A 27,399-nucleotide genomic window follows, 5' to 3' on the forward strand; every position below is an offset into this window, starting at 1 on the left:
GACTACTTTATTTCAGAGGTCAGTGAAATGCTACAGGCAGCTTCTTAAAAATGTCCTGACACAACAATTTTATGAAAGAAAATGCTGTTCCATGAAATGAAAGTTTCACAGAAATATATTAAGTTCATTCAAATTTTGATGTAAGGGTGATGAAAATATTATTACACTAAGATCAAATGAATTGTTTGTAGGTTTATTATTCTGTTCAGCTATTTTGTTTTGACTGTTGTACCCAGCTGGGATTTTAATATTTAGGTCAAAACTTATCAAATTTGGTAGGATATCAGATACCATAACTAGTAGCACGAAGTTTCAAATGTTAGAGCTGAAGCAAACCATTTCAACACCTTTGAAATAAAATACTGAAATTAAATATTCTAAGAAGTTTTAAAAAGTGAAGATGGTCTTGTGGACCTTCTTTTGGTCCACGGAAAATCTATGTGGAGTTGCATGATAACCAGTAATTTTTGTGTAGAGCTCTGGGAATTACTTGAATGCAGAACTAATCCAAGATCAATATTATTCTAACTATCTGCTATGAGAAGGCAGCTGGATTCCACAGCTGGACTATGTTGTTGTAAAGAGTCTCAGTGCAAAAATTACATTTCTTTATTGTTTGATTTTTTTTTTTAATTATTATTTTTATTTTTATTTAGGAAAGAGCATGTCAGTCAGAGCCTACACCTTGTAAAAACTTTTCCGCCACTGCTAACCAGGTATATCCTTTTGACTGCATAAGCTTTCTTTAGAGTATACATAGGAAAATGAGATATGAGAAAGGAGAAACTAAACTGTTATCTTTGCATCCTTGCACTTGGATGAACTCCCATACTGGGGCTTTGAACTCTAGTTTAAATCTGAGAGCAAGTTAACATGGCCATGTTTTCTGCCTTTATGGGTGAACTAGCTAATGGTTTATATTTCTAAGGTCAAAAGTTTCTGTTTAGCTGCTTTTGATTGATCACCAGCCACCCTGGATGGTTTGCTGTAGAGAGTCTTAAAGGCATGGGAATAGGGAACCACACTGTGAAAATGGGTCTGGGCTAAGCAAGAACTGGGATGCAGCTGAACTCTACAGGAACAGGGACACAGCTGCAGCTGCATGTTGCGGGCACTGACTCCTCCTGGGATATAGCTCTCTGAGTGGGGACTGCACTGTTGTTGAAGAATTTCCATCAATGCATGGGGGGTAAGCTGGTCATTTAGGAGGAGCTGTGACCCAGCATTCACTACCTGGTCAGCTGCAGGACACCTCCATCAGAGGCAGGATCAATGGGCTCTCTCAAAGTGGAAGAACAAAATAATGAAAAAATATACGTGACATGTCTGTTGCAATCTCGACTTTGAGCTCTGTGCATACAGAATAGAAACCTCTGAAGATTTCCTGGAGCAGGGAGTTTACAGGGATTCATGAAGTTTCTGAGAGTGTTGTCAAGATTTGATATACACACATTTATTTATTTATTTATTTTGGTCTAAACTTAGCTATATGGGAAAGCAGTCAACAGGTTTCTAAAGCCTGAAGCTGAACACAATGAGAACTATAGCATAAGACACATGGAAGGCCCTCACTCGAACCCTGTTAAAATAGACTTGGGGCTGTTTTAGGTAGTAGGAAAGTACCTGTTTATTCATGATGAAGAACTGTTCCACAATTGTTTTACATTATTTTCTCCATCTATTAAAAGTATAAAAAAAATATTCTGCATGATATTTTACATGTGAAACATGCTATAGCTTTATTTGGCAAGGGAATACAGCCAATTCTGCTGATTGCTTCTCACAGATGCTTACAAAGTATGTCTGTGTTTATCACTGATACAAATCTTGTCTCAGACAATGTTATCAGTGTATGACAGGAACACCCAGGAGAAAGAATTAAGTAATGACAGCAACTAAAATGCTATTGTAGGCGAGCGATAGGAGGGGAAGGAAAGGTGTCTCTGTCAAGCTGAAGACTATAACCCAGTTTATTTCTGAACTTGAAATCACAGAGTAATTGGTCTGAGATCTTCAATCCCTTCAGCTGGAGTTTCCCTTTCCCTTTCCCTTTCCCTTTCCCTTTCCCTTTCCCTTTCCCTTTTCTTTTTCCTTTCCCTTGACAGTGAGGTGACCTTAGAGTTGGAGAATATATATCTATTAAGATAACCAGGCTGTTGCTGAAATTTTGCCTGAAATGTTTGAAAACTAAGAGGAAAAGATTTTCCTTGTTTTCTTTTTATTCTCTTGAAAATTTGGATATTAAAAATACTTCAATGTAAGGTCTTTTGTCCTAAACTCTTCTACCTTCATGTTTTATCTTATGTTCATAATTCCCTCTTCCAAAGTTTTCTGTTCTGTTCCTGCTCTCCCTCTATTCATCACATCGTTTTGTCTTTTCCCTGATATTTGGAACATTTTTTCTTCTCACTTCTGCCTGCAAATTTATGACACAATACATTTTTTTTTTTGCTACATGTTTCTACAACCTTCTTTATTGTAGTGTTTCACTCTCCTTTTTGTATTTGAATCACACTCCTTCTCCTAAGCTGATGTGTTTTCTTTTTGCTGAAAGTAACATAAATGCTTCAGATACAGTACTAGTACTCCAATACTAATGAATAATTGTCAAGTGGAAAAATGATTTTTGGATCTACTCAAGTGAGACATTTCTGGTATGTGGCATAGCAGAAAATGTAAAACTGATCTCAGGATTCATTTCATCATATGCTGCAGAGTTAGAGTCCAAGATTTAAATTGTGTTAAGCAGCTACAATTTAACTTTCCAACACCACACGAGAAATGTCATAAAGCAGATGTTTAATCCATGTTTCCTATTAAACACTGTAAATTAGCCAAACAGAGTGTCCTACAAAAAAGAATATGGAGTCAAAGCACCAATAAGAGCTCCCCCAAGGGAAAGGAAGTTGTTAGGAATGCAATAACGCGTTCTCAGAGAGTAAGACGTGCCCTGTCAAGCTCTAAATATCCAGGGTTTCAGTCCTTCATTTCTTGCATAATAAGCTTCTGTCAATGTTACCGTTGTGAAGACTATCATATTTTTGTGATGATTTAGATGTTTGTTTTCTGGCATGTACCTAAATCCCGATAAATCCTGCCTTTGTCTGTCTCTCAGTGGGAGATCCATGATGCTTATGTGGAGGAGCTTCAGAAAATGGAAAAGTCAAAAGAGAAAGAAAAAACAAAAGCTCAGATAGCAAAGAAAGAAGAGAAGAAGAAGGGAAGAAAGTTAACTTCTCTGGAATCACAGGTACATTTCACAGCACTGGAAGAAGTTTGCTCAGAGTGGTGGTGGATGCTTCCATAATGCAAGTCAGGTGAAATGCAGCAATGCATGCTGGCTATGTAGCAAGTTCTCTCAGTTGGCAAGTAATAAACTTAAGAAATGAAAATATTATTTTTTGCTAGGAACTGTATTTCCAAAACAGGAGTTACATTTTCGAGTTGCTGTACTTTTTATGAGAAAGCAACAGTGTGAAGCCATAATCTTGACTTCAAACCTTATTTCCAAGAGGGATCTGTGGCTTTTCTTTTTGTCCATTATCATGTTTGTGTCTCATTTTTGATTAGCATGTGAGGCATAAAAGAAATAAGTAGAAACCCTCTGACTTTTCAAAGACTTTTCTATGGGATGCAGAGGTATTAAGTATAATCTTTTAATCTGAAAGGCAAATAAACTTAGGATTCCCTCAAAATTTTATTAAAGCACTGTAGTGAAAAACATTTCACTACTTGTTATTATTTTAATGATAATGCTATATAATTATTAAGTGTGTATTTTATAGTTGCATACATAATATATTGTATGTAATAGATAATTCTGGGAGACTTGACCTGGATGGGAGTGATCTTTGATGCATTGTTATTCATTTAGTTGGAAAGTGACAGAAATATCTGTCTCCAAGGCTTGAAGTGCTGTGCCACGTTCATTAATTACACAGCACGGTGCTATCTCAGTCGTGGCGATGTGACCATCCCAAGCAGAGGTCAGCTGCCCCGAGTTCTGTGGAGTAGCAGGGTGAATGGCAAGAGCTGCTGGCCAGCAGCAGCCTCCGTAAGTCTGGTGTCTCAGAGCAGCAGGTATCGTAACTCCTGCCAGGCTCATAGCTCAGCTGGTGCTGTGATCTTGCTGTGAGGATGGCACTGACTCCTAGTTCAGGCTGCTCTGTCATAAGGATTTGCTTCATGTTCCAAAATGTTTTCAGAGGGTTCAGGAGGTTTCTATTACCAGAGTTTAATCTATATAGAATAGTGGGTGGTTCTTTTTCTCCCCAACCTAAATTAAACCTAACTTGCATTTAGAATGAAAACTGAAATATTACCATATTGATTACAGAAAAATGCGCTGAGAACTGTAACACAGAAACATGGAATTTAGTTCTTAGTTTTCTCCTAGTACAGATTTAGATATAACAGTGTAACTAAGGTGCATCTATATAATATGAGCTGTCTCCTGAAACTGGTTTTAGCACTTTCATACTGTATGCTGATACAACTATAGAGGATTTGGTTGGTTTAGCTTTCCCGGTAGCACTGTGCCATCAAAAGTCTTACAGCTTAAGCCGACCAGAAACATGTTCTGACAGGATTCTGCCTGTGTACAGTGCCATTGAAATTCATGGTCCTTTCTAAGCTAATAAACCTTTCACCCGAGTAAGTGTCACAGAACTAAGCTTGAAGTCAGTGATACAATTACGAGCTTACAGAGTGGACTGCTAAAAGCCGATCATTAAAATGAAATAAAAATTCTACCAATGAAACAATATTGTAAAAACTGCTGCATTCTCAAATGACGACAGTGGGAATCTGAAATCCACTTCCCTCCTTTTGCTGCTTTGCCTTTCATTTCTAGCACTTACCAGAAGAATTGCAGGGAATCCAGCAAGTCAATATGCTGAAACAGTGAAAGGGAAAGCCTCTTTATGCAGAGCCAGCATCCAAAATTGAAACCCACTGTGAGGCTGGTGGGTCAGTTTGAAGTGTATGAAACTGCTGAATTTTCCAGTCATTAATTGGAAACATTTAACCTGGACTAATCCAAAGCTAGACAGAGACTTAAAACAGGCATTACATCTGGTTATGTGTAGCTGTATGTGTGTTTGAGCCCCTCGCTATAAGAAGGGTATTGAGTTGCTTGAGCGTGTACAGAGAACAGCAGCAAAGCAGGTGAAGGGACTAGAAAACAAGTGTTACCAGGGGTGGCTGAGGGAGCTGGAACTGTTTAGTCTGGAGAAGAAAAGGCTGAGGGAAGACCTCATTGCTGTCTACAACTGCCTGCAATGAGGTTGTAGCAAGGGGGGTGTCAGTCTCTTTCTGCAAGTGACAGGTAGTAGGACTCAGGTGACAAGTGATAGGACATGAGTAAGCAGTCTCAAGTTTAGAGATAGGAGGTTTGGATTGAACAAGAGGAGGAATTTCTTCATGGAGAGGGTGATGAAGCATTGCAATGGGCTGCCCAGGGTAGTGGTGGAGTCCCCTTCCCTGTAGGTTTTTAAGGTGTGGACATGGCACTAAGGGACATGGTTTAGTGATGGGAGTCGGAGAGTCTGGTTGATGGTTGGACTTTATTTGATTTTGCAGGAAATGGTAATTATGATATTTTCCAACCTTGATGATTCTATGATTCTATGGAAATTAAAGATTGATGACATCAGAATTTCTTCCTGTGTCAAGTTAGCAAACGTAAAAGTGGGTTTTGTGGAGCTTCCAACTCATAGGTTGTATAGTTTGGGCTACACTTAGTGATTGGAACAGAGCTTTTCCAACTAAAGACTTTCTGAGGACATCCTGCCCTTGATCATTGCTGAAGAGGAACTGTGGAACATCAAGCAGGAGATGTGGCTGACCTGTGCAAAGGCTAAAATCAAGGATCCCAAAGCTAGAAATAGTAATTGATTTCCGCCATTGTTTTTGTAAGGCTAGCAACTGAATAGGAAGAGACTGTGATAGCTACTGAGAAAGCACAGGATTCAGCCCAAAAGGAAGAAGAGAAAGAAGTGAATGAACATTACTGAAGCTGGATCTCTGATGGAAGCTTTTACTATGATAAGAGATGATGAAAGAGAAGATCCAAAAACTCAAGCTGCAGCTGGAGATGACAGTAAGGGTCAGGTGAGGAGTTGAAAGCATAATGAATTAAAAGAATACTGAGGCCCAGAGAGCAGATGACTGGGTGAGGAAGAACATGATCCATGAAGAAGAATGTGGCCAAAGGCAAGAAGAGTAAGAGCCTTGAAGTGGAACAGGAGGGCCTTGCTATGGGAGAAGAGGTGGAATTAAGCCACTCAGTGCACTGAAGAATGAAGAGAAAAAGCAGGAAAGACATGGTTTGGTAAGAGAGAGGCAGCTATCAGAAAAGGGGATGGAGATAACCAGGGATTCTAGCTGAAGGAAGGATGAGTATGATATAAAGAACAATATGAGTGAATAAAAGACAGAATGACGGAAAGTATTTGTCTGTTGCCTGTGATGATGGGTTCTTTTAAAGCTCTCAGTATGTCTGTCACTCAAATGGAGCCAGAGAGAAGAGGATGTACTACATCCAAGAGCAGGGATACAACATACAAAACCTTTCCTCAGTTTTCAATAAAGGCAGCAAAATAGAAGATGAAGAACATGGAATACCAAAGAGGAATGATACAAAATTTTCTGAGATGAAAATAGTTGGAAGCAGAGAGAAACATGCAGAAGCATTGTATCTGCTTGTCCTGTTCTTACTGTTCCTGAACCATCTGCTTATGGCCCTGATTAAAGAGAGAATCCTGGCCTAGTGATACTCGTGGTCTGATCCAGTACGGCCCTCCTCATGTTGTGTGAGCAGAGAAATTAGGGTGTCTGAGGTAGAAGCAAAATTAAACAGAGCTTAATACACCTAAGTTGATGAAAGCTGGCTCCTCTCACTGTGAGGTGACAAGACATGAAATCACAAGTCTAATAATAAGGATCACAGGGGTGGAGCTATGTAAATGGATAATAGCAAGGGTAGATTATATGTAAGAGGCATAAAAATGGTTCCATTAGTCTGACTTGTACCAATACGTGGCAATAGATTTAGTTTGGAGGGAAAAATACAGAAATGGGAGTAAATATGAGAAAATAACATATGTGTTTGCCAAAGGTAGGCTGTATCCAAATAATCTCATCTTTCTTCTTTGGTAAGAGAAAAGTTGTGGTTTCCCTTAACAAGGGAAGCATAGTAAAGATAATCTAGCTGAAGTTCTGTAAAGCTATTGCTATAATGCCTTTGGGGAAATGATTAGGTAAACCAGAAAGGTTGTTACTGGTACAGACTGAAAGGACTGGTGGAGAGGAAGGCTGTGCATTTTGGAATATTAAAAAATCTTAGATAAGGTGAAGGCTTACTCTTGAAATGACAGGGAGAAACATGAGTGTATCAGCTGGCGAGTTATGGCTATGAAATGACAGGTACATTGCTAGAGAATTGTGTATGAGGGTTAGCAGAGAAATGTTATTTCTGTTAAGTCTGTCCCACAATTGCACTTACTGTTTCTGAGATATGCCCAGTGAGATAGCCCAGACCACAGGTTTATAATTATCATTTGGAAGCTCATGGATGACCAGCAGTTATTTTTGAAATAACAGCTGAAACCCAAATGCAATTAACCTTCACATCAGTGTTTGCCTGCTCCTGTTCAACACAAGGAAAGTTACCAACTCCCTTGTCTTCATTCTGCTGTTTACAACGTGTCAGTATTAAAAAATAATGAAAATGAACAAATGAGCACAATTCTGGAAAGGAATAACTACTTGACAGGATTCAAACTGGGGGACTTTATTTGGGATTTGCAGTGGGTGTTTGCAGTGCATGGAGGTGTTGGCTGGGCAACAGAGAGCAACACGTCTGTACCATGCTTTTTTCTTTGAAAGCCTGGAGTTCTTGTAGTAGCAGTGTATGTATTGCAAGAGAGATGAGCAGTTATTGCATTGGTTTTAGGGTGGCGTTTGTCTTCTGGATATAGTGATATATCAACAGAAGCCTTGTTTTGTGCTGCAAGGAGTGTGGAGTTGCACATTGCAACTGGCCAGCTGCTGAGAGGCAAATGTGAAGCAATTAGTGTTGATGAATAGTAGAACAAGACCAGAACATTTATTTTCAAAGTACCATCCCATTATCTATCTTAACATATGATTCAAGTAACATTATTGCTTTTCTAAAAATAATTTATGCACGGAAATAAATGAAACAAATTTGTTAGCTGATTAGGTCTCATTTGGCTCGCTACCCCAGAGTTGCCCTACAAAGAAAAAAATCAGTTTCAAACAGATCTTTAAAAAATGAAATTATGCGTATCATTTCCACTGGAGATTTATTTCAGTAGGATACAGAATAAATCAAACCTGAAATAGCACAGGATCCAGTGAGAAAATGACTTACTCTGATGCAGTTTAATGCTAAAAAATATAGTTATTCATGGCTGCATTGCTAACAGCTTAGCTACCTAATAGGAAAGCTCACTTAAAGCTGTTTCAATTCATCTGGACAGTTTCCTGCATTGCAGAAAACGTTCCACTGGATAATGCATTATTTCTGTAATTACAGGGTCTTTTTGTTTTAAGCTGCTTACCAATGACAACAACAAAAAAAAAGTTTTTATAGATGTTGCAGGATCTAGCATTCATCTTTGAGAACACAATAAAGCAAGTCTTGTCTTCTGCTCTTCAGTCCAGAATGATGATGTCTCAGGTTGGAAATTCAGAAAGTTTGCGGTGCAGCTTTCCTTGGATGTGTAAGAAAGAGAACAAGAGCTACAGTTTTCCTCATGTCTGTAGGGTACAGCACTGCCATTCTTCCCCAGCTCCTTCCAACAGCACAGGCATGTTAAAAGGGAAGAGAGATTTTTTTCTGCGTAGTAGGTGAATAACAGCTTAGCTAACACACCTGACGAACCAGCAGGACTCTGGAGGACCCATTCTTTATACCTAGTAACGATGACTTTTTCAGTGTTGGAGAGAAAATTATTTATTGCTCTTCGCTTTTTCTAAAACAAGTTGTAACCTTTTCAACATTTAACCCCTGTCAATTAAGCTTATTCAGAGCAATATACTGGTGGCAGCCAATGTCATTTTTGTAGTCATGAACCCAATATTGCTGGACAAGTGTTAGCGAAGATGAATAGCTTTTTTTTTTCTTTTTTTTTTTTTCTGGGAAGCGTTTTAAAGAACGACAGGTCTTATTGTGGCAGAAGCAGTAATAGCATCTTAAAGTCAGAAGAGTGAAATCCCAGCAATTGAGAGTATTGATTTCTACTTGGGATGTTTCAAGCATCCTCTTTCTCTCCCTCTTCAATTTCTCTCAATACTTATGAAGTCCTAGTGTCTAAGGAATATTTTGCAGAAAATCAAACTGTTAACATTTGAAAACATATGTCCGTGTGCTTTCTAAAATTCTTAACATGGCAGTAAATTCTCTGTGTGGTTCTCAAGAAGTCCTCCCACCGACCTAGGAAAAAACTGAAGAACACGAGAGTGGTCAGGCTGATTTGAATCAGGTCTCTAACCATAAGAGAATGTGGAGAACACAACAAGTGTACATCATACCTCTCCCAGCCCCAAATATTCTTCCAGCCTTCAATACTTTCAGCTGTTTCCTAGGCTTGATGTGGTTTGGCACATAGATGGAAGTATCTGCTCAGTCTTCCTTGAATCCATGTAAAATTCTTGCATCTGCAACAGCCTTTGACAGGGAGTTGCAAAGATGTTGTGCTTCTGTAAGTCACCTCATTTTCTTTGTTTTTAAGTTGATTTCCACTAACTTCACTTGACAGCCCTACTTTGTGTATTGGAAGAGGCAGTGACTAGTCATCTACTGTCCATCCTCTCAGCTTTTTTTTGGATTTCACAGACCTGTTTCATGTCTTCTTATGCCATCTCCTCCAGACTGGCAAGTCCCAGCCTACTCAGTTTTTCCTGGAACAGAAACTATCCCAGACCATGAGTCATCCCTCTTGCTCTTCTGCAAACTTTTCCAAGTTCTACTTTATCCTTTCTGAGGTGGGAAGACACTGTAGACATTAATGAAGATGCAGGCAAACTGTGAATTTATAAAAAGCGTTATAGATTATAAAAAAAGCTTTTTTTTCTTTTCTTTTTTTCTCCTTTGTCCTGTCATCTTTATGCTCTTGCAGCAAGACTCTGTTTTTGTTGAGCTTGTACAGGGCCCAAGAAAGAAGCAGAGGGCTGGGATGCACGTAATCCGATGTTATGTTCTTGGTTCTGATTGTGACTGTGCAATGGTTTTGACAGGTCATTTCATTTTTTTTCTTTTAATGTCCAGACCACTCTGGGCTGTGCCAAGGATGGCAAGTTTCTTTTTAGTGTCCTCACTGTGAAGGAAATCATGCTGTGCTGGCAGCCATCAGTCCCTGGCAGGGGTTTGAAGATGAAAGGCTTTGAAACCCTGATGGGACTTTGGGGCAGCAGTTGTAGAAGGGGATTCAGGTCCTTGGAGCAGCATGCTGTCAGAGCACTTTCCATATGCCTTGGTATTCTCACATCATTATGCAGGGCTGTGCTGTCATCATCCTCGTGGTCCTGCACAGTCTGGGTGCTTTTAAGTTCTGTCCCTCCAGTTGCTGGCACATAGACCTATTGTCCTACTTGGTGGTTAGTTCAGCTTGGATTTTGCTTGTGTTCAGCCAAGCACACACACAGGATTGAACACTCGCATAGAAAGAAACTGTTTAAAGTTAAACAATTTTTTTAAAAAAGTAATAATATTAATTTAATTAATAATATTAAACCGTTAAAAGTTTAAAAAGAAGATGGGATGAGACTATGGTGATCAGGCATTGGGCTCAATCAGATGAGCATACCAACCTGCCACGTGCTGACAGTTAAAAAATTACCTTGGGACTGCTGGCCTTGTGAGATGCAACTCCCCCAAAGGTCTCCAATACTTGCATACCTGAAGCTCTTCCTGCATACCTTCACACCTGCAGGTTTGCGCATGTGCGGTGTTTCTTGGCAAGGAGGATGGGATTTTCCACAGTATCAAAGCAATTTCAACAAAAGCTGGATAGCAAGCTGCCCTTTGCATGTTTATTATATGTTGTACAAGCTCATGGGTCTATGTATACATCAAGTTGGAATTATCCAGTGATTAACTGGAGGATTTCTAAATCCTGTGATCTTAACTTAAGCCATGATACCCTAAAGCTCTCCGGGCAGATACGAGAAGATGCTGATGCATGATCAAACATGACTGTGTTACTGAAGCTAATGAACTATTATCAAGTGAGGTAGGGGAGGGACTGTGTGTGTGCTTTTAGCTCATCCCATCATGAGATAAAATGGATGAGCTGAGGAAGACAAGACTCTAACCATCTTCACAGACAAGTGCCTTCCGATTGAGCTAAATCAGGAACAAATTTTGAAGTTACTGCAGCTCAGGTATGGATGGCATCTTGCTGAACTTACAGATTTATTGCCTTAATTCAAGTGCCCTTATCGTTAGGTGCTAGTGAGGTGCTTCATATTATCCTTTAGCCCAGATGAAAAGACTCAAGTTTTTAAGTCATAAAAGGTCTGAAGGACTTGTAAAAAGGATATAAATTTTCTCTTCCTTTTTTTGTCTTTTTCAACAGAGTGATGATATAACCAAGATCTCAAAGGCTGCTAAAATAATGGAGCGAATGGTGAATCAGAACATATTTGATGACATTGCACAAGGTACGGCCCTGCAGGGAGATGCTGTTTGCGCTCGAGCCCGAATTCCTGCAGATGAGTGGCCACAGCTGTAGCAAGAATCACAATAGATCCTTTGGGGAAGCTAGGAGGAATTTCGGCAAAAGATACCAAGGCAGAGGTTGACAGTGGAAGATTGGAGTGCAGTTAGTGCCTCAATGTGAGCAACTGGTTGGTTACCTTCTGGCATGCTGGTGTCTCCAGTGCCGAATGTTAGAGAAACAGGGCTAAAATGAGCAGGGCTAGCAATTGCTCACTCACACAAGGCAAACAGGACAGCAGACTGCCATCACTTAAAGGAAATGCCCATCAGCCCTGTTTGGAGTAGGGTGGGCCAGCAGGTCTGGTAAGCGTTGTCCTGATGCACTGCCCTCCCTAAGCAGTTGGTTCCCTCCTGCATGCAGGTGCTGGTGACAAAGCAGCCAGTGCAGAGCAGCACTCCTGCTGGCATACAGCCCCCATCCACGAGACATATGTAGTGTTGATGTTATTTTGCAAGGGTTTTTCTGTCTTTGCTCAGCCACCTCCCGAAAGGCCACATCTAGCTCAGGGAATGGCTTGAGGTCATTCCTTGCTTGGGACTGCTGCTTTCTTTTTCATCCTTTGTCTGCTTTCAGACCATCAGCTTTTTGGTGTAAGGACTTAGTACTTGTTAAAGTGCATTTAGAAGACTTAGGTGCTGTTTTGGGGTTGGGATGTAAGGACTGAGATGGTTTTTATACTAACAGTTGGGTCGTAAAGAGGCCGTGAGGCTCTTTCAAAGCTTATCTGTTACTACAGCATGCTAATGTATTTCGGGTTTATTCAACAAGACCTATTCTTTGATTTTTGGTTTTAGATTTTAAATATTTTGAGGATGCCTCCGATGAATACAGGGACCAGCGAGGAACCCTCCTCCCTCTCTGGAAGTTCCAGTATGACAAAACCAAGAGACTTGCAGTTACTGCCATCTCCTGGTAAGTTTCTTTAGTGCAAACTTGCCCTCAGCTGTTTTGCAGATGAGTGCAATTAATTATCATGCCACCTTACAAGGCAGTGCAGGTTTCTGTGGGCGTACTTTTTTGAATAATTGCAGTCAGCTACTTTCACAACACCTAAACATGCCAGGTGCTTCTGGATGGGAAGCACCTTGTGTGAGGCTGAGTATGCCAGGCTTGGGACATTCAGCAAAAGGTGAAGGTACAGCAGGCTTGGGGCAGTGCTAGGACAAAGTGAGTACAGTTAGCAGAGCAAATAAGAGTCCCTTCTTGGGAAAGCAGGATAGACATATTGTGTCTTTGGATATGCCAGGCAGTGGAAGCAGGGACATGTGGCCTGGGATGCCATCTGGATGTACAGGGATGGGCTCAGGAAAGCCAAGGCACAGATGGAACTGAACTTAGCAAGGGATTCAAAGAATAACAAGAAGGGATTCTATAGGTACATTGGTCAGAGAAGAAAGGCCAAGGAGAGCGTACCCCCTCTCATCAGAGAGGAATGATGAGAAAGGAAACATGGAGAAGGCTGAGGTACTCAGCATTTTTTTGGCCTCAGTCTTCACTGCCAGTCAGGCTTTCTGTTTCGGTCAAGTTCCTGAACCTGTAGGCAAGGGCTGGGGGAGCAAAGTCCCTCCCACTGTAAACAAAGAGCAAGTCCGAGACCACTTGATGAAATAGAGCAGGTACAACTTTATGGAACTGAATGAGATGCATCCCAGGGTCCTGAGGGAACTGGCTGATGTAGCTGCTAATCCACTCTCCATCGTATTTGAAAAGTTGTGGCAGTCAGGTGAAATCCTCAGTGACTGGAAAAGGGGAAACATCACTCCCATTTTCAAAAAGGGTAGAAAGGAGGACCTGGGGAACTACAGACCAGTGAGCCTTACCTCTGTGCCTGGAAGATCATGGAACAGATCCTCCTGGAAGCAGTGTCAAGGCACATGCAGGACAATGAAGTGATCCAAGCCAGCACAGCTTGTTTATTTCTGGTCAGTCCAAAAACTGTCACTGTTTTTAAAGTACCACTTTAAAATCAACTCTCTTTTTTTTTCTGAGGTGTTGTTATCATGGTAATTACCATGAAGAAATACTCATCAACAACCTGGATGAGTCCTTTACTTTTTAACATACTTGATTCTCCCCAGAACTGTTTTGATCATGCACATAAATGTGAGACTTACATAGCCCCTGCCTTGTGCTCCTCTGCAGCCAAGCCTCTTCTCACTTGTTTGTGGAGCAGTGTGATCACATCTATGTCTTGCCAAAGAGGATCTATGGAGAGACAGAGCAGGACTGCAGTCTTCTGTCTTTTCAAGCCATTGCAGTTACTATAGTTTAATAGAATATTGAGGATGTAGTTCTGTGAGAATTACAAAATAGCACTAAAATGAGGTATAAAATTGAGGATAAAAGGGATCTTTTATAGGTAGCTTGTGTTGCAGTTATTCTTTCCTCAAGGAAGTTATAACAGAAAGATGGCCCTGGAATTGGAAGAATGACCCCAAATTGCTTTATGTAATAAGCTTTTCTAATTTAATTTTTGTTCTCATATTGTTAGCAGTGACAATGCATTTAGTGGATAGAGCAAGACAAGAGCATTAGGATGCCTAGGTATTAGCCCAAGTGAAGAATGAGAAAAGTTTTTATTTTTTCAGTTCAGAATAGTCAGAGAAAAGAATCATCAGGTAAGTTTCATTTCCATTCGTTTCAGTTCCATTTGTTTCACAGAAATCTTTGTCGTTGGTTGTGCTGTGTGATCTTCAGGCCAGCAACAGTATTGAACTTTGTCCCATGTGAACCCTACCCTAACTGTCCACAAACAGCAGAAGTTATAAAGGTAGATGTTTTTCAAATAAAGGGATTTAAGAAAGCATAATAGCTAATTACTCAGTCAGTATGCTTCAGAAAATATGCTGATCATCTCTTCAGTCAAAAGAGAGTTTCCCTTCCTGCTCTGTGGTAATGATTGTGAATTTTTCAACTGATAGCTGTTTCTTGAAGCATCCACAATTATTTAGTGATAGGTAGGGAAACTAAGTCTATTGGGTATTGTTCTTTTGTGGGTTAGAAACTCCTTTATTCTTGCTTCTGAAAGATGGATACCACCACATTACTGCCTTTTTCCTTTCCTCAAAGACAGCATTTTTAGAAGTGAAGATTACATAATCATGAAGTGCACAGGCCAAGAAGTGATGGAGATTGACGTTGTATCTCAGTCTTTGCCATTTTTATCCTTTTCATCTACTGCTGTGGTCTTCAGATGTTCTGTTTCTTGTATGCATATTGAGTCCGGAAGAATTACTCATGCATGAACTTTACTAGTGCATATATTCAAAGGGTCAAGCCTTTAGACTGTATACAATCCTGTGGGAATGGGCTTTGATGTTAATGTGTGAAACACTGTGCATTTCTGTGGAAGAATATGGTTAATAATAAATGAAAACTGATATGAATTTTCTCATTACAGGAATCCAAAGTACAAGGACCTATTTGCAGTGGGGTACGGCTCTTGTAAGTAACAAATGCACAAGTATCATTGAGGGATTTAAAATATTAAACTGGTGCATTGAGATTAAATCATATCATACTGCACAGATTGCTTCTCATAGAAAAGACTCACCTAATTTCATAGCTGTAAATTAAGATTTATCTCAAGATAGGAATTACACCTTTACGTTCTTTGACATGAACATCCTTCCACAAATAAATAGGCGTAGGCAATGTTAGCCAGGGCTTCTGGTTTATGAAAGTGCTGACTCTCCCTTTGGTCAAGGACTTACCTCTAGAAGCACCACTTAATTCTTTTTTTTTTTTAACCTGATGGTCTGTGATTGGCATTTCCCTGTTGCCACTCTTCTGATTGCTGAAAGACCAGACGCTTTTCCAGAAGCTAATGGTGAGATACTTCTCTAAATGTAAACTCATTGTTCTTGTGTAGGGGGACATCTTCTAGGGATGTCTCAGAAGACAAGCTCTCCATTAGGGCACATCAGGCCTGTATGTTGTGAAAAGGCACCTCCCCTGCTGTAGTGTCTGGGATTAGATATGTGATAATTATGAGCAGCTATGGACATCTCTGGTTCAGATTTTCCTGTGTTAATCCATTGTAATTTCTATCCAGTATTATTGCTCTCACATTCAGGAAATAGAAAAGAATTCTAACAAGTTGATATTTTCTCACCATTTTTGTGCTGTTTTGCTCTGTGCCTTACATCTACCTGCTCAGTTTATCTTTGGGTTGTTTTTTGTTTGATTTGTTGTTGTTTTTGTTTAGTTGGTTTTTTTGTTTTTCATTTTACAACATGGGAATCATATCAACAACCTTGCTTTTCCTCCTGTTCAGTGTCTCTTATTGCTACAGACAAATTGACTGCTGTATTCTGAATTCTTTTCTTCACATCTCCCCTTTACTCCTGCCTAGACAGAATAGTTAAGTCACTGTGAATAAACTTTCTCTCTTCCATTCTTCCACTCGCTTCTCTTTTCTAGCTCTACCCAAAGTGCTGACTATAATGAATAGCTTCTTAGGGAAGGGACAGCATTCTAGTAGATCCCCCCAGCACCATTGCTTTGCAGACGTGGTGGAAACTTAATAACCAAAGTTATTAAGCAAATATTCTTTATTATGGTGCTGGGTGTGCGGGGGGATCATGCCTAACACACACACACAGGGTTACTGGCAGTGTGCTTCTATTAATGGGATATATGCACGTTCATTTCATTTACTGTAAGTCTCTTGCATATTCATTAGGTCTCTGAAGAATTATTAACATAGGTTCCTGCCCCTATTCGCATGTGTACTGGAGTCCTTAGGTGGTCATTGGGGCGTACTCTGGTGGTCTTTTGGTGAAGGCCAGAAGTCTTCACCGCTAAACATCTGACCCGTCCTTTTTTTTTTTGACGGACTTAGCAGTCCAAGCCTATTCTTGCTGGTTCTATTATCTGTGTGTATGCCGTCTTTTCCTCCCTTATCTTTAGGGTCGTCCTGTCCTTATGGTCGATTTACAACATACTCCCTGTCTCAGTGCTGTCCTTGTGGTTAATATACAACATACAGCTGTATTAGCTAAAACCTGCAAAATCAACATCCTTTACCTTGTTCCTTGTCTCAAAATCCTAAAGGAAGGAGAGCAGTTGAGAGACAAGTTTTCATGAGATCTTTCTCACACAGGTCTTTCTGAAGCAGGAAGTGTTGGCTCCTCAATTTTATCTTTTCAGCAGGGTACTCTGTAAACTTCTGAGGTCATTTTGAAGTGCGTCTGGGACTTGCTAGGACACTAGTCTTTCCCGCTATGTAGTTTGTGTTCAGTCACATTGCTGACATTTTCACGTAGTGAATGGTGACTAACTAACTTTGCTTAAGATGGGGTGATGTTAGTTAAAACAAATACAGAAGAACTACCAAAATCCCAAACTATTTCAAGTCTCCACTGTTGTTTTTTTTTTTTTTTCTCAGAGCTAATGAAGGCCACAGCAGTACCCTACCTGCCCTCCAGGGCGTCTGCTCCTGGGGAAGATGTCCCCACCTGGCTTACCATTTATTCTGAAATGAAGCAGAGAGGGGCTGAGAAAAGAACAGTATTGCAAAGGAAGCAGAGCCTTCTCCTTGCTTCAAGAAAAGGGTAGGCTACAGAATGGTACTCACAATTTGTGAGAAGGACCAGGTGTTTTGACCAGGTCAGTTTCCCCATCATTTCTAGCAGGAGAACTGTCCTTCTTCTCTGAGTGTTAGTATTTATTTTTTTAAGTAAAAACTGACTCTGCTGTAGACCACTAATAATCCTTTGTCTGGTTTGAAATCAGTCATGGGGCTACAGGTAACCAGCATTTGAGAATTGCATATAGCAGGATTAGTAACTGAAATTTTTACCCTAAACACTACAACGCCTGGAGTTCTTTATGGAGGACAGAGAGTAAGGGAGCCAGAGAGAGGACCTTGTCAATAGGAACATCTTTTCCCACCAGCCATTTCAGTTGCTCTGTGTCTGCCTGCATATTACAGGTGGACATTTTTTGCTACCATTCTTCAGGCTGGAAAAGTTGTAGTTCGTTGTGAATATTCAGAACTAATAAGGCAATTTGGTGTTTATTTTAAGGATACACCTTTTTTGAGTGGATGCTGAAGGATCTCAACTGTGATAAAATGACTAGTGAAATTCAGAGTTGAGAAATGTAATGCATGTGGAATAAAAAGCTCAGCAATGGGCTCAAAGGAAATTGCTGTTATTCAGGAAAGTAGTCTTGAGGTCATTGTAGGTGTTTCTTTTCAAACGTTCGGTAGTGCTCAGCAGTAGTCAAAAAGGCAGATCAAAAACTGATGGGAATTATTATGAAAGAGAAATAAAACAAAACTTCTGGATACAGTAGAAACAAAATAGAAAGCTACATATAAAGCAACAGTAGAAACAACAATAGAAAAATAAAGAGAACAAGACAAGATCTGTGATATATTGACATCTTGATTACTGTGTGCCGTTCTGGTTTTGAACTCTGAAGAAGAATGCGTTAGGATGTGGGAATATGGAAAAAGGTCCAGAAAAAGGCAACAGGAATGATCAGAGGTATATATGATGACTTTACTATCAGAGAGCATAAACAGACTAGGACTCTTATAATAGATAAAGGAGAGGGGATTTGATATGGCTTTATAGAATCCTGAGTGGCAAGAAGACAGTGAAAAGGTGTCAAATATTCATTATTGCCTATAACACGAGGATGAGAAAGACCTTATGAAATTATTGAGCTGCAGGACTAATGCAAATTTAAAATAGAATAACATGATACGTAATGAAATTGTGGACCTTTTCTTCTTGTCCTCCGTGCTGTGGAGGACAAGGGTATACATGGAATCTAAAGATCAATTTACAGAAGGGCAGTTTGGTGCTGGCAATTACCAAGGGCAAGTTCTCTGATTCAGTAAGTTCATAACTACAAGTTTCTGGAAACTCTGAGGATGTACAAATGGACAGACATATTCTCTGTGATTCTTGTGCTCTTTAAGCAGTTGCTACTCTGTACTCTTGGAGAGAAGACACTTGGCTACAGGAGCCTTTGGTGTGGTCCCAAATAGCAGTTCTTACGTATTTCTCTGTGATCTGACAATAAAACCAGCTGGGTTGTCTTCATTTATACTAGTAAGGATTGTATTCTGTGTGCAGTATTGCGGCATTTCATTTTTCTCTTAAAATGACACTTTTCTCTTGAAGTTAATTCCATCTGGGCCCAAGAAAAGTTCCTGTTAGTTTGCTGAGAAACATAAATTGGCCTGGCAGTTTCTTTAGTACGGCAGGCAGCAGGTATTCTAAAGAGCAGATTAGGATCAGTCTTTGTAAAAGAAGGCATGTCAAGAAATGCTCAGGATATTCCGCATCTTGTACAGCAGAACAAAATCTTGTTGTGCTCGGAGTGCAGGAGTTAGGCAGGGCCTTCCCACTGCCCTGACACCCAGACGCAGAAGAGGAGATGTAAGCTCAGAGATGGTAACCTCCCGACTCAGCCTGTTCTGACAATTGTTCTAACTTACTACACTAGGCAAGACGCTGACATCTGTACTTTGTGGGCTGTGCAAAAGTGTTTGCTGTTTGTGTTAGATGTCAGTGCATATAGGACGCTAAGGATACTGGCTGCTGCCAGTGTACATTGTGCCAAAGGCAACATGCAGATGTAGAGGAAGGTGGACCTTAAGTGGCTTGCAATCTAGATGGGTCAGAGGTCCAGAAGATTTCTTATCTCATTTTTATAGCAGACACAGAGGGCAGAGTTTATCTCAGCCAGCTGAGAGCTAGGAGCTTCCTCTTTAGTCAACGGTGAGAGATCAGCACATCCAGAGGCCGTCTGTCCTGCCCTAAGGGTGGTGTCCAAGAAAGAAGCTAAGTAGCTCTCTAGAAGTGATCGTCTCTCCCATAGACTGTAGAATGAGCCTAGGCAGAGCACTTAGACTAGATGCCTGTCTCTTAGATGGCTAAAGTGAGGAGAGATGAATCCCACTCAGAGCAAATAGCTCCGTACACGGGCTGGGGTAGAGCCAGAAGCAGAACCCAGACCTTTGAATCTGTGGTGACCATAATTACATCACCAGTCTTTTGTGCAACATGCATTTTGCAGCACTGCCAGGATGCTAGCTACACGTTTGTCCTGCTGCCCAAAGTATACTTTTGGAAACAAAAGGTCCCTTGTTTTCTGTGGGTCCATTTCACTCCATCGTGATGGATTCTTTACAAAGAGGGCCCTAGGGCCCTTGCTTGCTTTTGTATCTTATTTCTGGAGGTTTCAAGAGTGATTTACTTGGATGGGGTTTCTGATGCTAAAGGCATTTCTTTGGCATGAGACAGTCCCCTCTGAACAAGGAAATATTGTCATCATAATTTGCAATTCAGGTTCTTTGCTGCCTGGCTAGAATTAATTTTTATTCCCATCAGGAGGAGCTGTCTTTCTGGTTTTGTTTTTTGCATAAATGAGATCACTGGATTTCTGGCTAGATTGACAGCCTGCAGTACAGGGTTCAGAGGGCTGTGATGGGTGTTGGGCTTGTGTTTTGCCTTGCTCATGGGAGCACTACAAGCCCAGGCCTTAGTAGTCACCTCAATTCATGTTTCACAAGCAAGAGTGCCTCTGACAGCATTCAGAGATGGCTTTTTATGTGCAGCTCCGTCTGTCAGTACATGAGGTGAGTAAAGAAAAGCAGTATCTGCCTGGCCAATGTACTTTCTCCTGCTATTTATTTCTTTGCACTCCACAGATGTAACTTTTCAGTCACAAGGATGAGTGAGGAGTACGGGCTTGCACCCAGAACATGGATAGTCTTTCCTTTACTGCCTGCTACTGACTGGCACTGATGGATGGACATTGCAATAAGGATATTCCCCAACGGGACATGCTCAGAGTGCTTTAGAGAGAACAGGGAGAGGAGAAAATGATCCAGGTGGCTTTAACAGCAAGGTACTGCAGCTTCACTCTTATGCTTTGTAGGCATTGCTTGCACAGCTGGAGGCTTCATCTTGCAGCAGATCTTCCACTCTTCCAAGTCAATTGAACCTGTTCTTCCTCAGTGCTCCATGAGCAGTTATCACTTAAGGATGAAGTGAAGCTCCTCAAGGAGTTAGCTCCACAGTAACACTGAGAAACTTTCTCTTCAGGAAAGGTAGTGAATACAAGTTAGCAGGATGAATGTAAAGTAAGATTGACATGGTCAAGGAACCTGCTTCTCTTGCCTTGCAGACGGCTTCTCTGCAAGGGTCTGATCTTACACAGACAACTGAATGGAGAATCCATGACTACACACCGTAACTGGTGATTTGCAGAATCAAGACTTTAAAATAGGAGCTTAGAATAGAGAAAATGACTGGTAACAAACCTTGCCTGCTTCTGGAGGGTAGAAGTCATCCTGCAGGGACTGAGAGAGTGTCTTTGGAAGTATGCCGTTCTCTTTTTCTCTTTTTGTGCAAGAAGCCTGGATACCCTCTAGAAAGCAAACAGTGGAAACAGTAATTAGTGGAGGATTCCCAATGCACTGTTCACTCCAAAGATTTCATGAAAATTAAAATCAGCTTCATGTTACACAACACTTAGGTTCATGCAGAGCCTGTTCCAAGTCCCAAAGGCTTCTGCTAGGCCAAATACTTTGTTTTCTAGCGTCTTCCAAATATTAATTCGAGAGGCACAAATCACGAGTAGTGGAAGCCAGTGTAGCCTGCTTCCAAGTTCTTCCAAGGGAAGGAAATTCGTTAGGCACCCTATACCCTTTTGGTTTCACACTGTGATTCTTACCTCAAGATGCTGTTGAAAACCTTAGATGTTGAAACCTTCGAGTCTTGGAAGAGGTAGGGCAGATATTCTCTGATAGAGTGTAGGATCCCGAACATACAAGCAAAATGCTTACACCAGGCATCAGGAAGGACTCATGGTACCATTTCAGAGTTGTGCCCTGCCCTGCCTTGCACCTGCTTTTCAGTTATGGACCGTCTGTTGACTAAGATTAGCTTTCAGAAAATACAAGGTTGGGAGCCAGTGTAGATATCAGGTAAACATTCTTTCCTGATCCTGGGAAAAGAGCAATCAAAGAATCAAAGGCGAAGCTCTGATCATAATTCTCCTAAGGCAAGCCTACAGCTGTTCTGAGCAGGGTGAGTGTGACATTCTTCTTGGAGTCAAGAAAGAAAGTAATGGGCAGTGGGGCTGGATCCCATTCTACATTCACATGCTGGCTGGAAGATTTATCTTAAAAGCTGGGTCAAAGCATATGTTTTAGAATGATGCTCAATTTCCATGTCAAACTGGTGAGATCTTTACATCCCCCATCCCCCTCATACTGTTCCATCTTTGATTTGGTCTGCCTCCTGGTAAATGGTGTCTCATTTCAAGGTTAAATTTATCTAATTTAAATTTTTAACCATTGAAACTCATTATTGTCTTGTCTGCAAGCTCAAAAAGCCTTTCCAGCAACTCTCTTCTCCATGGGTAAATGCCCATATGCATTGATGAAACATCCTCTCATTTTTCTCTTTTTTTAGACTGAACTCATTATGCTCTACTCAAGGTTTGTTTTCTATAAGCTGTGTTATATTAGTGGACTTTCTCTAACCTTTCAAGAAAACATCCCCATTCTTCTTGAGGGCAAGCACCATAACCAGACATACTGACTTAGTTTCTCTCTTACGCGTGCTTCATACAGAGACACAACTTTGCCTCCTTGGGTGGTCCTCCCAGTTTTAGACCTAGCTTCTGTGTAGTCACAGCTCGTGGTAATGGTTATCCAAAACAACTGGCATGGGTCTTCAAGTTTTTGCTTTCCAAGTTGTAGCTTCCCATCCTTGGTGTAACTTGCATTCCCAAATGTGCTATGGGTGTATGGAAATGGCACATGCAGCGGTGCCCATTTAACTAATAAGATACTGTAACTAAGAGCGTGCTGTAAGAGTAGCTGCCTCTTTCATCATTTCTGTGTCACCCACTGTTGTGTCATCTTCAGACTCTCTCAGCAAATGGTTTATATCAGAATGTAGATTAAAATAAAAACATCAGCAGTGCAGGACCAAGAAATGATGCCTGTAAATCTGCACTAGAAAGCATCCCTATTTATTTCTGTCTACAGCTCTACTTTAGGCCTTGACAGTGAATCGGTTTTTAATCCATCTAGTATGTGCTCTGCTAATTCCATATCATAGACACGTTTTAAAATGAAATGTTATGATGTACTTAACTGAATGCTGAGGGAATACACAGATATATTCTTGTCGGCACAGTTACTTCATCAGTCATCCTGACAGAAGGGATGGCAGCTTTGACAAGACATTTACCCTCTCCATAGATCTGGAGACCTAAGTAATAGAGGAGATAATTCAGGCAGAAGGACTGGGACTTGCACTGAAAGAATCTCACTGCATATAGATAAGACCTGTGATGCTTAATTTGTTTTAACTACTTGCTATAATGCTTAATCTGATCTTGAAATGTAGATAAAACCTTGAAGTTTTCTACAAGATCTCAATCAGATTATGAAAGTATCCGCAACTTATGAAGACCAGCTCTCTGAAATTCCCAGATATATTAGAAAGTCATAAAAATAGAACTGAGACATATTTCAAAAAGTTATTAGTCTGTCTCTGTGAAAGATAGTACTTTTATTTAAAACATGGGTTTGAGGACTAAACTTAGTCCTACTTAATGAATGCAGTGTAATTGCTGGCATGATTGAGAGCAAACCTTGTGACAAGTACAGGAGTGTGTGTTTGAGAAAGAGAACCCTGCAAGTCTGAAAACTCCAATTTGGCAATGCAGGCTGTGTGGTTAAGGAGAGTCAGTGTTAGAAATTGTACCAGGTGTTTGTGGATCATTTTCCTCTCTGCTGTGTCAAATTTAAAGATTGTGATGTAGCATGTGGAAGGTAGTCTGGGCTGGATTTACATAACAAGCTGCTATATTACATTTGGTAGTTTCTGATGAATGACCAACCAACGAGCTTTAAGTAAAAGCACTAAGAGGATTGAATGCTGCCTAAGAAATTCAGATCTCCGAACCAGGTCACGAAAAGTCTCTTCCAGGTGACTTTGGGGATGTATATATATTTAAATCATGTTCCCAGAACAGACACAGAAGAATGCTGGGAGCGGAGTTTCCTGCTAATCTTTCTCTAAGCTACATAACTTTATTTTTGTATTGAGAATACTGAGATTAAAGACCTTGTCAGAGAGAGAAAAAACATTTTGGACTGGTTAAATGAAATTCCTTGTCTTGCCTAAGGCTATGTGCACACGATTCACGTGCGGGGACTGCAGTGGGGCTGGCTCCCCCACCGCATAACGACCTCTGTGCTGGACTGGGACCAGCAGGCAGCTTTGGCCTTGCGAAAACCCCAGTAAAGCTACAGGAGTTTCCTAATACCACCCTGAATACATTACCACCAAAGGCTGATAGAGATTCGTGTGGCCCACAGTTGCTTGCACATACCTCAAAGGGAGATTGATATGGAAGTCTGGATTCAATTTGCTATTTGGCCTATATTTGTGTAACGCACTAAAATGACATAACAGATCCCAGCTTTGGGAAAATGTCTTCATGTCACTCAGAGGCTTGTGCTCAGCACTGATCTAAAGTTGCTAAAATTAAATATGACTTCAGAGTTCAAAGATCCAGGAGGATCACTCAGACTTTTTGGTAAGTTTTGATAACTGTGTTGTGCCAACAAGGTGGCCGAGCTGTGAAGGTGTTGTTTAGTGACATTCTGGGTATTTGTACTCTAAGTTGAAAGACTGTCACCATGCTGATGATGCCAGTTATTAGTGGTAGCTGGTTTATTAGTGATATGTTAGAACTTCTGTTGAGAAAGAAAAATGAGACAATAACAAAATTAGAACATAGTGGTTGCTTAGTTGCTAATGATTTTAATTGATTATATTTGTTATAGCAGGCAGACAGAAGACCCACTAAGTAATATGTGAAATTGCTACTGGAAGGGAATATTACAATGCAGAAAACAAATACAACCAAATAAGCAAAGAAGGAAAATTAAAAGAAAATATGTCAGTCTTGTTTGCGAATTGCAGAAGAACATTTTTAGGGACACTCAGTACATCCGTAATCAAAAATGAAGACCCTGGAGGACATGGGTCTCCTTTGTATTAATTTATGAGTGCTGGGTGTGCTATGTGACTTTTTAATAGCTGTAAGAAGTTTTTCCATGACTACATTGTACTAATTAAAAGAGGCTGTTGAGAAAGAATAGACAAGAAACAAAACATGGCTTTTAGATGCCTCTGAGGCAAACATATCAAAAGTTATTAATAACTAGGTCTTATGCTAATCTACGTTTTCATCCACGAGGAAGAAGTAAACAGAAAATCACTGCTGATAAGATGTTTTGACGAGGCAATTATCTGGGACGTGGTAAGAATGGAACAATCAGATCAAATACGCAGAGTGATTTAAATCCCTTGGTAGGTGAGTACAGGAAATCATCCTGTGCTATAGTGTCCAAGCATATGTGTGGAGAAATTCTGGCCATATATCCATATGGGGGCAGTGATCTTCAGGAGCAGTGATTTTTTATTTTTTATTTTTTTTTAAAAGGCTTAAGAACTGCAGTGATGAAACCTTAGGGCTGAACTGAGCTAAGAATGGCCTCTGAGATCCTGGGCTCTGCAGAGAGGGAAATTTTGCAAAGGAACTGAGAGGCTTAAAGGCAAAGGAACTGAGAGGCTTTGGTATTTAGTGCTGGAGTGATCCCTGTGGAAAGGCATGCTCACTTCTGGTTTTGACATACCAGGGAGGATGACAAACTAAGAACAGGAGGACTGACCTGGGAAATAGAGTCAAGGAGATCAGTTTGTTCAGCTTGTCAAAGGAAAGCTTATTAGGTAGTTGTATCGTGGTGTGTTAAGGCTTTATATTGGGCAGACAGATCATGTAACAAAGGGATCTTTAATCTCCCAGACAAATGATGTTACAAGATCAAAGAAAAATTGGAGCTGTGTGAATTCAGGCCAAAGTATGTTTTTTTAATAGCAGATGGGTAATTGAGAACAATTAGTTTTGTCACATGGTAAATTCACAATCTATGGAAATTTTAAAATGTGGATAATTTAAAGGTGTGATACTTGTCTGTAAGTTTTGCTCTGTGGCACCAATGTTTTTATTTATTTATTTATTTATTTATTTATTTATTTATTTTCTTTAAAACAGGGCTTACTGTAGAAAATCGTAAGTTCTTCATGTCTTTTGTTTTCCAGGATTCTGATTTATTTGGTCTTCTAGCCTTTTAGAGGCTGCTCTCTGCACTGTCTCGTGTTAGAGACTTTACAGTTCACAGGAAAAAAATCTGTATCCTCCTCCATGGTCTGGAGGTCTTTGAAAAACCTCCCTAGTGGAACCAATGTTAGAAACTTAAGCCATCATGCATCCGTTGTATTGAGATAACTAACTGCGGACAATTAGACATAATTACACTGAAAATTACAACACTTTCGAATTTGTTTTCCAAATACCAAATATTTCGTACCACACATACATTCTCTAGGAGTATAAAATTGACAGTACCTATTATACTGTCAACTCTGTTAGTAAATATAACCTAATAAGTGTAATACATTAAGTGGATCATATGAAATATTAATTTCAGTTCGTGACTTAATTACTGGTTTGTAATTTAAATACTGTGAGCTTTGCTTAATTTTTTTCTAGCCTTAACCTTTTGATTCATTTAATTTTAAGTCAACTCATAATGTAGTGTTTTGCTGTAGCATTTTGTTAAGCACGAAATAATAAAGAGCTCTGTTCACGTGTTTGGGGAAAACGATGTTTTAAGAGGTTTTTTTAGAGCCTGGGGATCAAAGGAACTGCTCAGCCATCCTGTTGTGTCTCCGGTGCATTGCAGGCCATTAACTTCTGTCCACTTGCCTCCCTGTCTAGCCCATTTGGTTTGATTAATGCATTTTAGTCCACAGGAGATTAAACATTTTTATGCCATTAGAGTCTTACCTGTTTGATAATGCCAGGCTGACTCTTTCCCTATCTTAGCTTTATCCCTGAAAACAGCTACATATAAGTTACTGTGGGAATTCCTTTTTAGCATTTGCAGAAGAGAAACCAAGCAGAGATGGGTTAACTCTCTTTGCTATTGATGGTAAGGTGACAGTATAATAATGAAAATTGGCTAAAGGACTTTCCTCCCTTTGATACTGAGAGACCCCTTGACTTGGCAGGAGACAATGTACAGATGTTGCGGAGAGGCAAAACAGCTCTATACACTCTCTTAAAAGTGTCATTTTATGCTCCATGTACTTTAAGATTCTGTTTCTGGAATATAGGTGTTCTTATTCCTGTGCTCTATAAGCCAAACAGTATTTGTTTACTTTTGTATTTCCCCTCCTTACTAAATACTAAGGTTATATTATTAACATAGCTTGAATTTTCCATAACAAGAGTCCTGGAGTCAGGTTTATTACTCACACTCTATTCTAAGTAACAAAGATATTGTCAAGTCCCTGGGCAATAACAGGCTTTAGTGGCCCTGACCACCCTCAGCAGCATCACTGCTCAAGGGCTGCTGAGGCCCCTGCACTGGTGGCTGCGTTATGGTGCTTGGGTAATGACTCCCCATCCCTTAGGGAACATCCAGTGACTCTCGTAACCAAGCCTGACACGTATTCTGTTCCTCCAATAACCCAACATTTAGGTAGATAATTAACAAAGTATAATCTGGATAAAACACAAGCCAATATAACTT

At 40.3% G+C, this 27,399-nt stretch overlaps 1 protein-coding gene across 8 annotated transcripts in view; it reads left to right on the forward strand.

Moving 5' to 3' along the window:
- Window positions 1–27,399, forward strand: part of DNAI1 (dynein axonemal intermediate chain 1) — a 143,627-nt gene that overhangs the window by 21,468 nt on the left and 94,760 nt on the right. For 7 of the 8 annotated variants that reach the window (XM_080574242.1, XM_080574241.1, XM_080574236.1 and 4 more), the window contains 5 exons: window positions 657–716; window positions 3,116–3,250; window positions 11,604–11,688; window positions 12,542–12,659; window positions 15,148–15,191. In XM_080574242.1, the coding sequence (XP_080430368.1) occupies window positions 657–716; window positions 3,116–3,250; window positions 11,604–11,688; window positions 12,542–12,659; window positions 15,148–15,191 (442 nt within the window). The remainder of the gene's footprint in view (window positions 1–656; window positions 717–3,115; window positions 3,251–11,603; window positions 11,689–12,541; window positions 12,660–15,147; window positions 15,192–27,399) is intronic. The other variant, XM_080574243.1, reaches the window with a different exon arrangement.

Source organism: Anser brachyrhynchus (genome assembly GCF_964034855.1).
Source record: "Anser brachyrhynchus genome assembly, chromosome: Z".
Classification (NCBI taxonomy): domain Eukaryota; kingdom Metazoa; phylum Chordata; class Aves; order Anseriformes; family Anatidae; genus Anser; species Anser brachyrhynchus.